A 14,627-nucleotide genomic window follows, 5' to 3' on the forward strand; every position below is an offset into this window, starting at 1 on the left:
TAAACTGACATTGTATTAATCGCAAATACAGGACGGGAGTGGTATGCACCTCCTCCTGCATATGCTATGCTTAATGATTGCATATGCTAAGGTGCAGCAAACAGCATAGTATATCTAAACCAAGCTGAATAAGGCCCATAATAAAGAATATTTTAGTAATACAGCAATAGACAAGCCACTCAGACATAAAAAAGAAAACCTAGAGCACACTAGGGATGGCCATCGACCATCGATGATTAGAAATCATCGATGGTTTATGGCCGATGTCGAATAGTTTCGCCATCGATGGGGGAGAATCAGATGGTTTCCCACCATCGATGTAAAGCTTAAACAAATAGTTTCGTTTTTGCTTTTTCCCTAAAGTGCCGGGACACGGAGCATAGCTCCGCCCCCGACACCCATGAAGCCCCGCCCCCGTGTTTTGATTGGCCCAGAGGCCAATCAATCAAACACAATGGATGACCATCGATATGTAAAAATATTGATGGTCATCCATTGCATAGTTTAGCACCATCGATGGCCAGTTGCCGAATTGCCATCGATGCCAACCATCGATGGCAATGGCAACGATGGCCATCCCTAGAGCAAGGTTTAGGGGGGAGTCGGGGGGAAGGGATCAGAACAGTCGCACAGGTTCAGGTATAACAATATTTTTAGAGATTACCCTCATGTATTATTTTATTATGATGTACTTTAAACAATGGAGGGTGTGCTACCACTGGACACAAGTTAATTATAACAACAAGGAAAGGAAAGAATGTCACTATGTGGTGCACAAGAAGGTTGACTTAATCTAAAATCTAACTTTTATTAGGATTTTCTAAAATAGTAGCGAAGTATAAGACACAAACATCACAGAACATGAAACATAGAGTGATTTTAAAAAGGATAATATATCCTAATAGGTGTGACTGCAATACTTTTCTCCCCTTATTAGACTGGTTTATTAGATGTCAGTCTCCACGTTTGTATAAATTCAATCGGTGCCTGGAGACTGTTAAAGCCGAGTCTGCCCACTCACTCCAAGCTTTATTTAGCTGTATGGAGTGTGCGCCCGCTTGTCAATCAGTGGCGGGTCCCGGGTTGGGGATCTGTTCTCCAGTGCTGGTATGCGGGCGGTGTCCGATGTGAGCTGCCACTATCACGATCAGACCTCCGTTTTGCCGCAACCGCACGGAGCCGCGGATCGCCTCCCGCTGTGATACAGGTAAAGCCGCGGCGTCTAGGAGTAGTACGCCGGGGGTCCACGTGGGTCCTGATGAAGCTCCCATAAGCGAAGCGTACGCTGACCCGTCAGCAACTTGTTGTGACTCCCTACTCCCTTCCCCCCATACCAATGTATATATTATTGTGATTTATCAACAGCCGTATCTCTGCCTCACCAGCATGTGCCAGTCGCCACTGGACACGCCCGGCCAGGAACGCAGTGCTTGATGTCAGCACTATCCTGGAACCGGTCAGACGGGCTCTAACCCCCGGCGTACTACTCCTAGACGCCGCGGCTTAACCTGTATCACAGCGGGAGGCGATCCGCGGCTCCGTGCTGTTGCGGCAAAACGGTGGTCTGAATGTGATAGTGGCAGCTCACATCGGACACCGCCCGCATACCAGCACTGGAGAACAGATCCCCAACCCGGGACCCGCCACTGATTGACAAGCGGGCGCACACTCCATACAGCTAAATAAAGCTTGGAGAGAGTGGGCAGACTCGGCTTTAACAGTCTCCAGGCACCGATTGAATTTATACAAACGTGGAGACTGACATCTAATAAACCAGTCTAATAAGGGGAGAAAAGTATTGCAGTCACACCTATTAGGATATATTATCCTTTTTAAAATCACTCTATGTTTCATGTTCTGTGATGTTTGTGTCTTATACTTCGCTACTATTTTAGAAAATCCTAATAAAAGTTAGATTTTAGATTAAGTCAACCTTCTTGTGCACCACACAGTGACATTCTTTCCTTTCCTTGTTGTAATAACATCCCTAGAGCACACAGCTTAATGCAAGGTTGGTGTAAGCATTTTGGGTTAGAACTTTCCTGGTTGTATATTCTACCCTCACACAAGGTACCATAGTGTGAGACAGCTATTTTGGGTGCACTGTGTAGGATCACCTCCTAGAAGAGATGACAAAAAATGGAGTGATTGCAGCATCCTAATGCTTAGAGTAGGATGCCAACAAAAAATCAAATCCATGTATTATACATCCCATTCCCAAGTGTGCCAGATGAGGCAGCCATGTTAGGTGCACTATGAAGGTTACCACTGTGGGAGATGAGCCATACGCAGGGCCGGGGCCACCACTAGGCAGCTCTAGGCATTTGTGCATAGGGCGCATGTTTGCAGCAGGTACCCCCCCCCCCCCCCCCCCATGGCGGTGAGTGGGACCGGCGGCCGCAACCCCCCCCCCCCTCTGAATTGACTAGGCGGCCGCTGCCGCATCACCCAATCTGCCTCCCTACCCCTGGAGATACCTAGCGGCGGTCACCGCATCATCCCCCCCCCCGTACAGCGGCCAAAGCGGAGCAATGCACTACGCTTCAAAAGTAATAAAATGGAGAGTGATAAACAACCAATCAGTCAGATCCTGCCTGACATTTTTCAAACACAGTCTGATTGGCTGGCTGTTTATCACTCTCCATTCTATCACTTTTTGACGCTTAGTGCATCTGGCCCAGAATTATAAAGATCTGACAGTGCAAGTATATGAACATAAGCTGGTGAATTGTGGCTTTTTTCGAAGGACAGTATTGTACACCAGTTGTTATTTTGTTAGAAGCTGTTGTGTCCAGAAGGGACTAGATAGCTTCTGTTTTGAGGTATATATACTGTATATGGAAATTGGAATATAATAATGTAAGATAATCCTCTTTATTATGTGGCCTTATAAATTTGTATTTTTAGGACGTACATGTTAACTCTCACATTAATGTTGCAGCAACCAGGTAGCATGACCTGAATCAGTCAGTTCTTGCTTTATAACTTGCATAACCTTGGGATAGCAATAACTGGGTGAAGTACTGGAACACACACTCATCATTACCGCTTGTGACTTATTTACATCATGTTACGCTGACGGAGTCAGAGGCCAGTTTAATAATGACTAGAGTTGAAATGTATTTTAATGCAAGAGAAAACTATTCATTATCACTGTGTTACTGGAAATGGTGTCATTTACAGTCAGGAGAAATGATCAGCATCTTAACATAAAAATAAAGCTATGGGGTTTTGTTAGTAATGTATTTAGTGGTTAATTCCACACTTGCCTACTTTAGAATGTGCAGAAATGTCCCGAATTACATGGATATTTCCCTGGCCTTTTGTATGCCGGGCAAGGGTGGAACAAGCAAGGGGTGGGGGGGTGAATCAGTGGGCAGGTAACAACAAGTCTCACAGAGAGGCGCATAGCGTGATTCCCCCCCCCCCCCCTCATCCATTGCAGTGGATTGTTTAAGCGTACATGATACAGTTTCCGGTAAATGGTGGCATTTTGTCCCTAATGCCGGGAATCAATGAATGACGCCATACCCCTTGCACATCCCACCTGTAGGACATTTTTTTAAATGTTGTTTTATTTATCCAATTTATAAATGTATAGTCTATTTATCCATACATTCACAACCATTTGTTTTTTTAGTGCCCATTGACCCAACATCCCACTCACTGAGGGGGTAGGTTGGGCTGGAGAAGTGTAGGGGGGGGGGGGTAATTCACTTACCCACCGAGCAAGTGGGGCATATATGCCTTTCTCATGCCCACAACTCTATTCAAGGGAAGGAGGAATTGGGGGTATGCTAAGCATATGCTAGAGTGATGGGCATGTCCCCAACTTCACACAAATAGGGGTGTGGCTCACAGAGTTCCCCACAAGGCTTTGCCCCTTGTTATGAGGCCATACCCCAATACCTCCCAATTGTCCCAATTTCTGCGGGATAGTTATGATTTTTTGTGACTTTCCCACATCCCACCCATGGATGGTAGTGTCCCGTGGTCATGGTAGGATGGGGAGGGGGGGGGCAGTTGGGAGTCACCATGTCACTAGCTGCTCTGCGCATGCGTACAGCATCTATTCAGGGAGACAGAGGAATAGGGGGCATGGCTGTGAGCTCTCAGAGTGCTAGCCATGCCACCACAGTGGCAAAAACAGGGCATGGCCTCAAGGGAAGTGCCTTGATAGTAGACCATGCCTCTATCCACAAAGCCATGCCCCCTTATTTCAGGCACGCACCTTGGTGTACCCATTTGTCCTTCAGCCACAATATGAAAAGTTGGGAGGTATGATGCCAAAAAATCCAGCACAGGTGAAAACCACAAGGATCAGCGAATTTGCCGCCTATCCATGTGTTTTGTAATATTTTTTAGGCATTTTGGATCCATTTTCACCATGCCAATTCCCCCCCAAAAAAATTTTCAGTAAAAACATACTAAACATGGGTGAAAACTCCCATGAATGAATACAGATCGGCAAAAAAACAATATTGAATGAATACCCCCTATTGGATCTATTTCACACCTGATCGCTGGGCTGGTAATTTTTGGAGCCCTGCAATCAGGTATACTGTATGCCTTGTATATTGTCCTGCCCTGTGCAAGCCTGTAAATTAGTTAGCCGGGCTTGTGAAAATTAGCTGTATCGGGAAAATAGCTGCAAATCCATCTGTAAGCCGCTGTCTGTGCCTAGCCCAGGACTTACTCGGCGTGTAACTTCTGCTTACCTCCTACAAACCCCGGCTTCATGTCAATCATCTTGCAAAGTGGCAGCTTTCAAAAAGTTTGCAGTATTTTATTGCAGGACGGCCTTGCGCATGCGCGATACAATCCATATCGCGCAGGCGTAGTATAATGTTTTGGAATTCGTGTCAACTAGTACACACATTGACTCCAAATAGCATCACACGTACCATCGCCATTCGCAGTCAGAGTCTGCTTGAACAGTAAAGCATGAAAAAGCCCAAAAAAAGGGAAAAGAAAATTATGTAAAAACTCAAGTTGACCTTTCTGTGTGTTGACCATTGCCATGTTAGTCGTTTGCCATTTGTCAATGTCGACGTTGTGCATGTTGGCCTTTTGGTGTCGACCTAATCATTGATGTGAGCCATCCGGATACCTTCTTCTCTGGGCAGAAGTTGTACTTGGACTTCTTTCCCCCACAGCAGTCACTGTCTAGTTCCACTTAGTGATTTCCTGCTTGTTTAACATTGTTGTGATATAAACACAACCCCAGTCATGTTTGCATTGGTTTAGGCGGGGAGCAGCTGCCGGGGTGTGTGTTTACTTGCCTACTTTTGAAAACCAGTTTCAGGGAGATTCCTATAGCATACCCCCCAACTTTCCCGACGCAGGCCCCCCCCCCCCCCCCCCCAAGTGCAAGTACCCGAAGTGGTTGGTACATCCCGCCCTATGACTAATATCAGCTGAGGGGAAGTAGTGGTCTACCACCCTCATATGTATCACAAAATAAATACCTATCTATTAATATCAGGGTGGGGCGGGAGGTCTCTGCCATTGAGGATGTATTACCAATACGGGGTGGCAAAAATGCAAGTGGTATCTATTTCCGCTGGGAATGAGACTTAGGAATGAGAAGTACAATTGCATTGGGTGCCTTGGGAGAAAGAGGGGTGCAAAACACCTCCAGGAATATTTTATTCAACACTGAGCTACTGTAAGAAAAGAAACACGGAGTGTTTGAGCCCTAGCACCAGGATGCCCGAATGTTAACATAGTATATAATATAACCGCCTCTGTGATTGTATAGACTGCTTAAACTTGTTAATCTCCGGTAAGTGCAATATGTCCTTTGATAGGAGAGGTGCTGGTGGGGATCACTTCATCTACATTTGTCTCTTGTATCTCTCCCAGGAAGAAAAAGCGAGCTGTAATGATGATGGTCATAGTCGTTCTGTTCTTCACAGCCTGCTGGGCCCCATTCCATGTGGTCCACATCCTGTTTGAATACAGTAAGTTGTGTCCATGCATTGCGTATATGTGGGAGAAAGGTTACTGGTGCATCCAAGCAGATCTAAGTAGACATTGCCAATGCAAGTTGGTCCAACACTTTCTTAACGACTTACATGCCTTAGAAAGCTCATTATTTAGATCAGAGATTAATAGAATTGATTTACTGGTTAGTAAAAGGAATTGTACTTCACCTTAATGCTGTTTAGCATGAGTAACTATATTCCATCTATATTTTGGACAAGGAATTTGGCGGCACTTATGTAGTATCTGGGCGCCCGATTTAGAAATCGGGTCGGATCGGGCACATCGCATCGCATGCGACCAAACGGATGCGATGCGATGGACCCGATTTTTCCATAGGATTCAATGTTAAAATGGACTGAGTCCTTTTCATACCCCTACTATCCAAGTGGGCATGGAGTTGGATATAAACCTGTGGCGAGCGTAGCGAGCCCGAAGCGTGGCGAGCGTAGCGAGCCCCGCGTGGGGACACAGAATACCGTCCCCTCGCGGGGCTCGCTTCGCTCGCCACGCTTCGGGCTCGGTGGCTCGCTACGCTCGCCACAGGTTTATATCCAACTCCATGCCCACTTGGATAGTAGGGGTATGAAAAGGACCCCCTTTTCCCATTGAATTCCATGTTAAAATGGACTCAGTCCATTTTAACATTGAATCCTAAGGGAAAATCGGGTCATCGCATCGCATGCGATATGGTCGTATGCGATGCGATGCGATATCGCATCGCATCTGATTGTATGCCTTAAGTTAAGGCATACAATCAAAAAATCGGGCGCCCAGATACTACATAAGTACCAATTTGGCTTTGTCTATATATGAACAGGTACACTTTAACACTCCTCCGTTAAATTAACCCATCTACTGTATATATACATATTTAGTATAAATCATCAGACCTTGCCCCAATGTGACAATCATTTACAATACATATTTCTGCCTTGTAAATGGTTGCTTCTCATCCCGTACTGCTTGCAATCGATACGATACGATACACTTTATTGTTATTCAGTGGCGGATTCAGGGGGGGGGCACCCGGGCACGTGCCCCCCCTGTCATTCAATTTATAGATGAGGACCGGAGCTTTCCAACGAGCCCAGCCCCGTGTCTCTAGCCCCACGGGAACCGGAGATATCGCCTGGCAAAGCTGTGACATTTTTTCCCCATAGGATAATATGGGACCCGTCAATTCCGACCCCCACCCAGTTCCGACGGCTGCCAGTTCCCCCCCTGGCATCACAGGAGCTTGTGGTTGATGTCATTCAATTCCAAATCGCTGGGCCTTCAATATGATACCACGATGGTCCATATCGGTCAATCGGTTCCAGAGATATAGCGTGTAAATCGATTTTATTTTATTTTTGAAATGTAATTTCATGGCTGTTCATGTTCTTTGAGGGCAGATTACTCTGGAACCAAACGCTCCAGTTTCACTGGACCAAAATCATTAAAAGCCCACTCAAAAGTTCTTCAATATGATACTTGTCTCATGTAAATGGGTCAGTTAGTTCCGAAGATCTAGCCGGTTAAATGAGATAACTGGTTAAAGGGGGGGGGGGGGGAGGGGTGGTTTTCTCTCCCCCTCACACCAGAAAATGCAGGGACTAGGCTGGTGTAAAAGGGGCCAACCTGGGGATGCATTTTCTGGTGTGAAATGGGTATTATTTCAAATAGCTGGGACCTGCAGTGCTCGGAATACAGCCAGGCTCTGCCACTGTCAGTGGCTATCACTTCTGCCTGGCGGCGGCTGTCCCCCATTTACCACGAGCATGTATTACCCATTGGCAATGAGCATGTAATCCCACATGGCAACAAGCATGGAACCTCTGGCAATGAGCATGGAACCCTTGGCAATGAGCATGTAGATAAGCAGCACTTACTGTATGTAGCATAATTTTTAATAGGCATTATGGTGTTTGGCATAATACATAATGGACATCATGCCGTGTAACTTAACGTGCAATGGACATTATGGTGTAAATCAGGCATGTCCAACGTTGGCCCTCCAGATGTTGTGAAACTACACATCCCAGCAAGCTTTGCCACAGTTTTGCTATTAGAGAATGCTAAAACTATTGCAAAGCATGCTGGGATGTGTAGTTTCACAACATCTGGAGGGCCAACATTGGACATGCCTGGTGTAAATGTTTAATGCGCGCCTTTGGTGGACAATGTCCCTGTTTATGAAGCGTATTGTGAATTTTGTCTTAATCTGTGTGGCATTATGGGAATTCTGGCTCAATCCGTGTGGCATTATGTGAATTTTGTCTCAATCCATGTGGCACTATGTGAATTTTGGCTCAATCCGTGTGTTATTATGTGAATTTTGGCTCAATCCGTGTGTTATTATGTGAATTTTGGCTCATTCCGTGTGTTATTATGTGAATTTTGGCTCAATCCTTGTGGCATTATGTGAATTTTGGCTCAATCCGTGTGGCATTATGTGAATTTTGGCTCAATCCATGTGGCATTATGTGAATTTTGGCTCAATCCGTGTGGCATTTTGTGAATTTTGGCTCATTCCATTTGGGGTCATGTGTAAGGGGCAAGTATAATGGGGTCTAGTATTTTGTTGCATAATGTGTAGAAGTTGTATATGGTGTTGTACACTACACTCAAGGACACGCCCCCTGTTGAGTGGCCACACCCCCTTTTCCAGAGCGCACCTTCGGCGCGTGCACAACTACATCCTTCACTTTTGTTGCCATGGTGGGCCTGCATACTTTAAATGCCAGGGCCTATTTTTAATCCCATTGCCACCCTCTCTCTGCCGCTCTCTTAGCATGTGCACTGGCACCACTAACACTAGCCCTCCCCCACCTAAACCCTCTTTTATCATGGTGCCCCCCCTGTCATTTTATCCTGGATCCGCCCCTGTTGTTATTACCATGCATAACATAGTAACAAAAATAAAGGGTATTGTTTTGTATCGTATCGATTGCAAGCAGTGCGGGATGAGGAAAAAGAAATTCAGGACCCTATTACGTTTTCTCGCAGTTGTTTCACATAATCCAGGCATATGCTCACTTATCATATCCCTGATGCATTTTCCCAAATGGGGGAGGCGTCCCTTCTTTATCAGCATTCCGTATATGACACAGTGACAAAAGATAGAAAGAAAGATCATCACTAACGGTGCAGTATTGAAAACAGTACTTACAAGTTACAACCAGTGGCGGCTCCAGAGGATTCCAAAAAGTAATATGCCTGTTTGTAAAGGGAAAAGCAGGCACATAATAGCCGTAAGATGCTTACTGCACCATAAAATGAGTGCAGTGTTACACACAGCATGAGTCCGTCAGCTCTTTAATTCCTGTTACGCAGCAAAATACCAATTGCTCTGACATTTGGATAAAAGGAATGTGCTTTGGGGAGCAGCTGGAAGATTATATTATAATAGTTTAATGCTGTTTTCAAGAATCACTCTCAAATCCTTAACATTGTTTGTGAAGGTAACAGAGTTGTTTCTATGCGGGACTTACAGGTTCACATTTTTTATTGCATTCATATTTATTGATATACAGTATATGATCTTATTTACTGTAATAACATGGCTAAAAGGACCAACTAGGCATTTAAACCCATAGCGATCAGGCAGATATACAGTACATAGGGCCTTATTCTAGTTCACTCTTTCTGATAAAATCCTTCTTAGATGGACAAAACCATGTGCACTGCAGGTGGGGCAGATGTTACTTTTGCAGAGAGAGTTAGATTTGGCTGGGGTTTTACTTCAAAGTGAGATCTATATTGCAGTGTAAAAATAAAGCAGCCAGTATTTACCCTGCACAGAAATAAAATAACTCACCCAAATCTAATTCTCTCTGCACATTTTACATCTGCCCCCCTACAGTGCACATGGTTTTGTCCATCTAAGAAGGATTTTGTCAGAAACAGTGAACTAGAATAAGGCCCTTAGTACTTTGTTGTCAAGTTAATATGCAAATGGTTACTGTTAAGTACAGTACATGTTCTACCTGCAGCAAGTCTTATTTGATTGTTTTCCATATTTATGTGCTGAAAAATGTGTATTTTAGTATATAGCCTGTTGAAATTTAACATGGGCAACTTCTGCAGAATAACATCAGATTATTAGAGGGAATTACCGTATGTAGCAGAGCAGTTTTGGACTGGCCCACATGGGTATAGGAAGGAACCCCTAGTAGGCTCCATTGCCTGAGGGCACACTTCAAGAGTTCGGGTTCCAGGTAAAGGAGGGATATGGTACCAGTCGCACAGGATAGCTTATATAGGGGGGACCCCCTAATAATATAAATGCTCTTAATATAAAGCAGGCAGACTGGGCAGTAATATCATCAGAAATACAGGAAGAGAAAGAATGTAACTTTCATTGTGCACCTCAAAATATATATGTAATATTAAGACTGCAAAATATTAAAATAAAAACAAGAGAGATTTGAGAGAAAATAGAGATATGGCCCATACACTCTAGACAATATTGGGCACAATATTGTTTAGAAAGGGCCTACTGAGCAATATTGTGGACAATATCGCCTAGTGCATACGCTCCTTCCACCGCCCCTCACCTTGCAGCAGACATCGGCAAGTGTGTATGCACTTACAAAGGTTGGGGTCCTTGAGCAGTGGGCCTACTAGGGAATGTCCCTGTACCCCTGTGGGCCAGTCTGCCCCTGCAACCTAGAATTGTTGAATTACTGTATATTGTGCAATGCAGCCACCACCTCACAAAAGTGTTCTGTTATACATTTAGTAAACAAATAACCTTACACTCCTATCCTTATTGCTATTTACAGATGACCTGGAAGAGGAGTATGATGATGTCACAGTGAAAATGATTGTGGCCATTGTTCAAGCTGTTGGATTTTTTAACTCCTTCAACAATCCCGTGGTCTATACATTCATGAATGAGAATTTCAAGAAGAGTTTAGTGGCTATTCTGTTCTGTCACTTCCGAACACAAGAACCAGCTGATAAGAGGGGCAGTCAGCATCTGGAGAAGCCAAAAGTTGGAGCAGCAGTATTTCTTCATAGGCGAGATGGACGCAGCGCCCACAGCCACCTCAGTGCAGAGAACCTGGAGCTCCGGCTATATGAGCAGTTTCCAGCTGCCAAACTGGAGTCTGTCACTTACCCTCTGGTGAACCCTCCTAAGGACCTTCTACCGAATGCACAGTCAGCATAAGGACTGTGGAATCTAAGCCGGGCTTTTAATCAGTAAAACATTTTAATGAAAACTAATTGTGTGGAAAAAAAGGGACACTACAGGAATTTGACTTAAGAGCTGAGGAAAATGGCTGCTATTTAGGAAAAAATCACCAACAGATAGTACTTTTCGGTCAACAGAAGATGAAGGCGTAAATGATGAGCTGTTGATATAAAATGATGTACATAGGAAGCAGTGACTCTCCATTATAAGCCTGGCCTGAACAGCTTCTCCTTTGCTCCTTATGCATCGAGATTTTAGCCATGGTCTCTCCACCACACGTTTTGTAAGCAGGAAGGAATCAGACATTTAGTCGTGGTATGTCCACCACGCGTTTTGTAAGCAGGACGGAATCAGATGTTTAGCCATGATCTGTCCACCACGCGTTTTGTAAGCAGGAAGGAATCAGACACTTAGTTGTGGTATGTCCACCACGCGTTTTGTAAGCAGGACGGAATCAGATGTTTAGCCATGGTCTGTCCACCACGCGTTTTGTAAGCAGGATGGAATCAGATGTTTAGCCATTGTCTGTCCACTACGCGTTTTGTAAGCAGGACGGAATCAGATGTTTAGCCATGGTATGTCCACCACGCGTTTTGTAAGCAGGAAGGAATCAGACTTTTAGCCATTGTCTGTCCACTACGCGTTTTGTAAGCAGGACGGAATCAGACTTTTAGCCATGGTCTGTTTACCACGCGTTTTGTAAGCAGGAAGGAATCAGACTTTTAGCCATGGTTTGTTTACTACGCGTTTTGAAAGCAGGAAAAATCAGGCCCGCTAACTATTAAAATGTAGTTGACCAGAGCACTATGCCGTATGCTTGTTATGATACGGTTTTGAAAATCACAATTTCCCTGGATTTGAAACCTTACCATAGTTTAGTAAATTCATTTTATTCAAAATACCTCATATAAACAAAGGACCAAAACTCAGTTTTGGTTAAAATCAGGGGGACTCTTTCTTATATTTATGGTTTATTTGTCTGCCTTTCTACTACACCAAAATATTCATATTACCCATGGGGTAATGATTTGCAAACCAATGTCACTTTATAATCGAATTTCCAAAATACGGCTTCTTGATGCTAATGACACCATCACTGCATGGATACTTGGAATCTGTTTGAAGCAAATTTTGTTAAGATGCTGATTGAGAGACAAGCTTTTTTATTATTGTATATGTAGGAAAACTGAAATGTGGTACCTGACATTCCCCACAAGGTAAATAGACATATCAGCATGTTGTTTAATGAACTAATCAAAGGATACTCACTTTTCCCAGCACAGCGGATTGTAGTACCAGCTTTTTACTGTATGAAGAAACATGTGACTAGAGAATACTATGTCTCATTCGCCCTGTACAACAACTCGGTTCTGAGATGAATGTCAAGTAATGTTTTGTGTCACATTGTCCATTGTCTCAATTTTGTACATACGGAGTCACAGATTGAATGTAGACAGTGTATCAGAAATGTATGGAGGCTTCCTTGGCCGTGATAGAGGGATTAACGGGAAGGACGGTTGGCTTAAATGATGTATGGAGATGATTCTTCTTATGGGAGTGTCTGTGGGAGCTATGTCCGCTGGAAGCCATATACACAGGGCCGCCGAGAGGGGGGGGGAGCGGGCACTAATTACCTTGGCCTGGGCTTGCTGGAGGGGCCTGGCGGGGGCCCTTGTCCAACTCCCCTCCTCTTGGGCAGTACACACCTACAACAAGTGCTGTGCTGACAGCAGGCTCAGCATGAGCGTCTCACTGACAACGTGAGAGCCCATGCTGTCAGTGTTCTGCTGCTGAGGGAGAGGGGACAATAACACCTCCCTCCCTCAACATTAGAGCATTTTTCAACCCCCTAAACATTTGAGGGTGTGGCCTAATAGCGGGAGGTGACCACGCCTCCCACAATTAGGCCATGCCCCAAAATTTTTGCCCGGGCCCGGCATACCTCTCGTCTGCCCTGCATATACAGACTAATAAACTGCACTTACCAAACATCTAGTGCAAGTTTCTATAGTGCGACTGATGGTGCACCTACAGAAGCATCAGTGGGTATTTCAGTATCTACGGATGCTGACATTGGGTGTCTCAGTCCTTGCACTTAGCGACCTGTACCAGGGAGCAGGGGCGGATTGGCCATTAAATCTACCGGGAACTTTCCCGGGAGGCCGACGGTAGTGAGGCCGAAAGATGTGCATGCAGCGCAAACAAATAAACAAGACAAATGTACAGCGAGCTCAGCTCACCTCCGGCTGGGCTGACTGCTCAGCGGTAGGCGGCCTCACTTGCAGGCTCAGCCTCAGCCCAGTCCCCGTGTGGCCCCGCCTCCTCCGGCTGTCACTGGTGGCTGCAGTCGGAGTGGAGATTCTTCCCAGAGTGGTCCCGCCTCCTCCCGCCCACTGTTCTCCTCAGGCTCTCTCCGTGCGGCGCTGCTGTCCACTGCCCCACCTCCTCCTCGAGTCCTCTATGGTTGTTCCATCAACCACATTAATCGGCGCCCTGCTACTGTATGCGGGACTCGGAGAACAGCGGGCGGGAGGAGGCGGGGCCGCAGGGGGCACTGGGACGGCGACTCAAGAGGACTCGAGGAGGCAGGGCTTGGAGGAGAACAGCGGGAGGGAGGAGGTGTGCTTGGCCGGGACTGGACGCAGGGTCGCAGGTTCCTGTGTGCAGGTGCCAATGCCGCCCCCTGCAGCGAGACCACCAACGCTCCAGCAGGACTATGGAGCCGGGAGCAGGATTGGGAGCAGTGCCAGTGCCCCATCGGAAGAAGCGGCAAACTGAGGCCCGCCCCGGAGTAGTGGCTGTTTGAAGTCACCATCCCTGGTAAGGCGGTCTCTGTGTGACTGTGAATGTTGGATGGGGGATTAATATATGGGGGAGGGGGGGGGGGGGGGGCGTTTACTGGGTCGAAGTATATATTTGCATATAAATGGATGAGGGTGGAGGTAGGTGCATGTATGTATATATGAGACCATCAGTGTATGTATGAGAGCAGCAGTGTATGTATGTATAAAAGTGGTGGTATGAGTGGCAGGGTGTATGTATGTATGTATGAGAGCGGCAGGGTGTATGTATGTATGAGAGCGGCAGGGTGTATGTATGTATGAGAGCGGCAGGGTGTATGTATGTACATTATGTATGAGAGCGGCAGGGTGTATGTATGTACATTATGTATGAGACCGGCAGGGTGTATGTATGTATGTATGTATGAGAGCAGCAGGGACCATGTATGTATGAGAGCGTCAGGATGTATGTATGAGAGCGGCAGGGTGTATGTATAAGGGCGTCAGGGACCATGTATGTATGAGAGCGGCAGGGACCGGGTGTATGTATGTATGAGAGCGGCAGGGACCGGGTGTATGTATGTATATATGAGACCATCAGTGTATGTATGAGAGCAGCAGTGTATGTATGTATAAAAGTGGTAGTATGAGTGGCAGGGTGTATGTATGTATGTATGTAT

The 14,627-nt window shown here is 45.7% G+C and overlaps 1 protein-coding gene across 1 annotated transcript in view; it reads left to right on the top strand.

Moving 5' to 3' along the window:
* The window catches only part of LOC146075375 (pyroglutamylated RF-amide peptide receptor-like), a 98,282-nt gene extending 84,233 nt beyond the window's left edge, over nucleotides 1-14,049 (top strand). The window contains exons 5-6 of the mRNA XM_083184539.1: nucleotides 5,866-5,963; nucleotides 10,755-14,049. Of these exons, the coding sequence (XP_083040665.1) occupies nucleotides 5,866-5,963; nucleotides 10,755-11,143 (487 nt within the window). The 3' untranslated portion in view covers nucleotides 11,144-14,049. The remainder of the gene's footprint in view (nucleotides 1-5,865; nucleotides 5,964-10,754) is intronic.
* The last annotated feature ends 578 nt before the right edge of the window (nucleotides 14,050-14,627 follow it).

This window comes from Crinia signifera, chromosome 4, assembly GCF_055691185.1.
Source record: "Crinia signifera chromosome 4, ASM5569118v1, whole genome shotgun sequence".
NCBI lineage: Eukaryota > Metazoa > Chordata > Amphibia > Anura > Myobatrachidae > Crinia > Crinia signifera.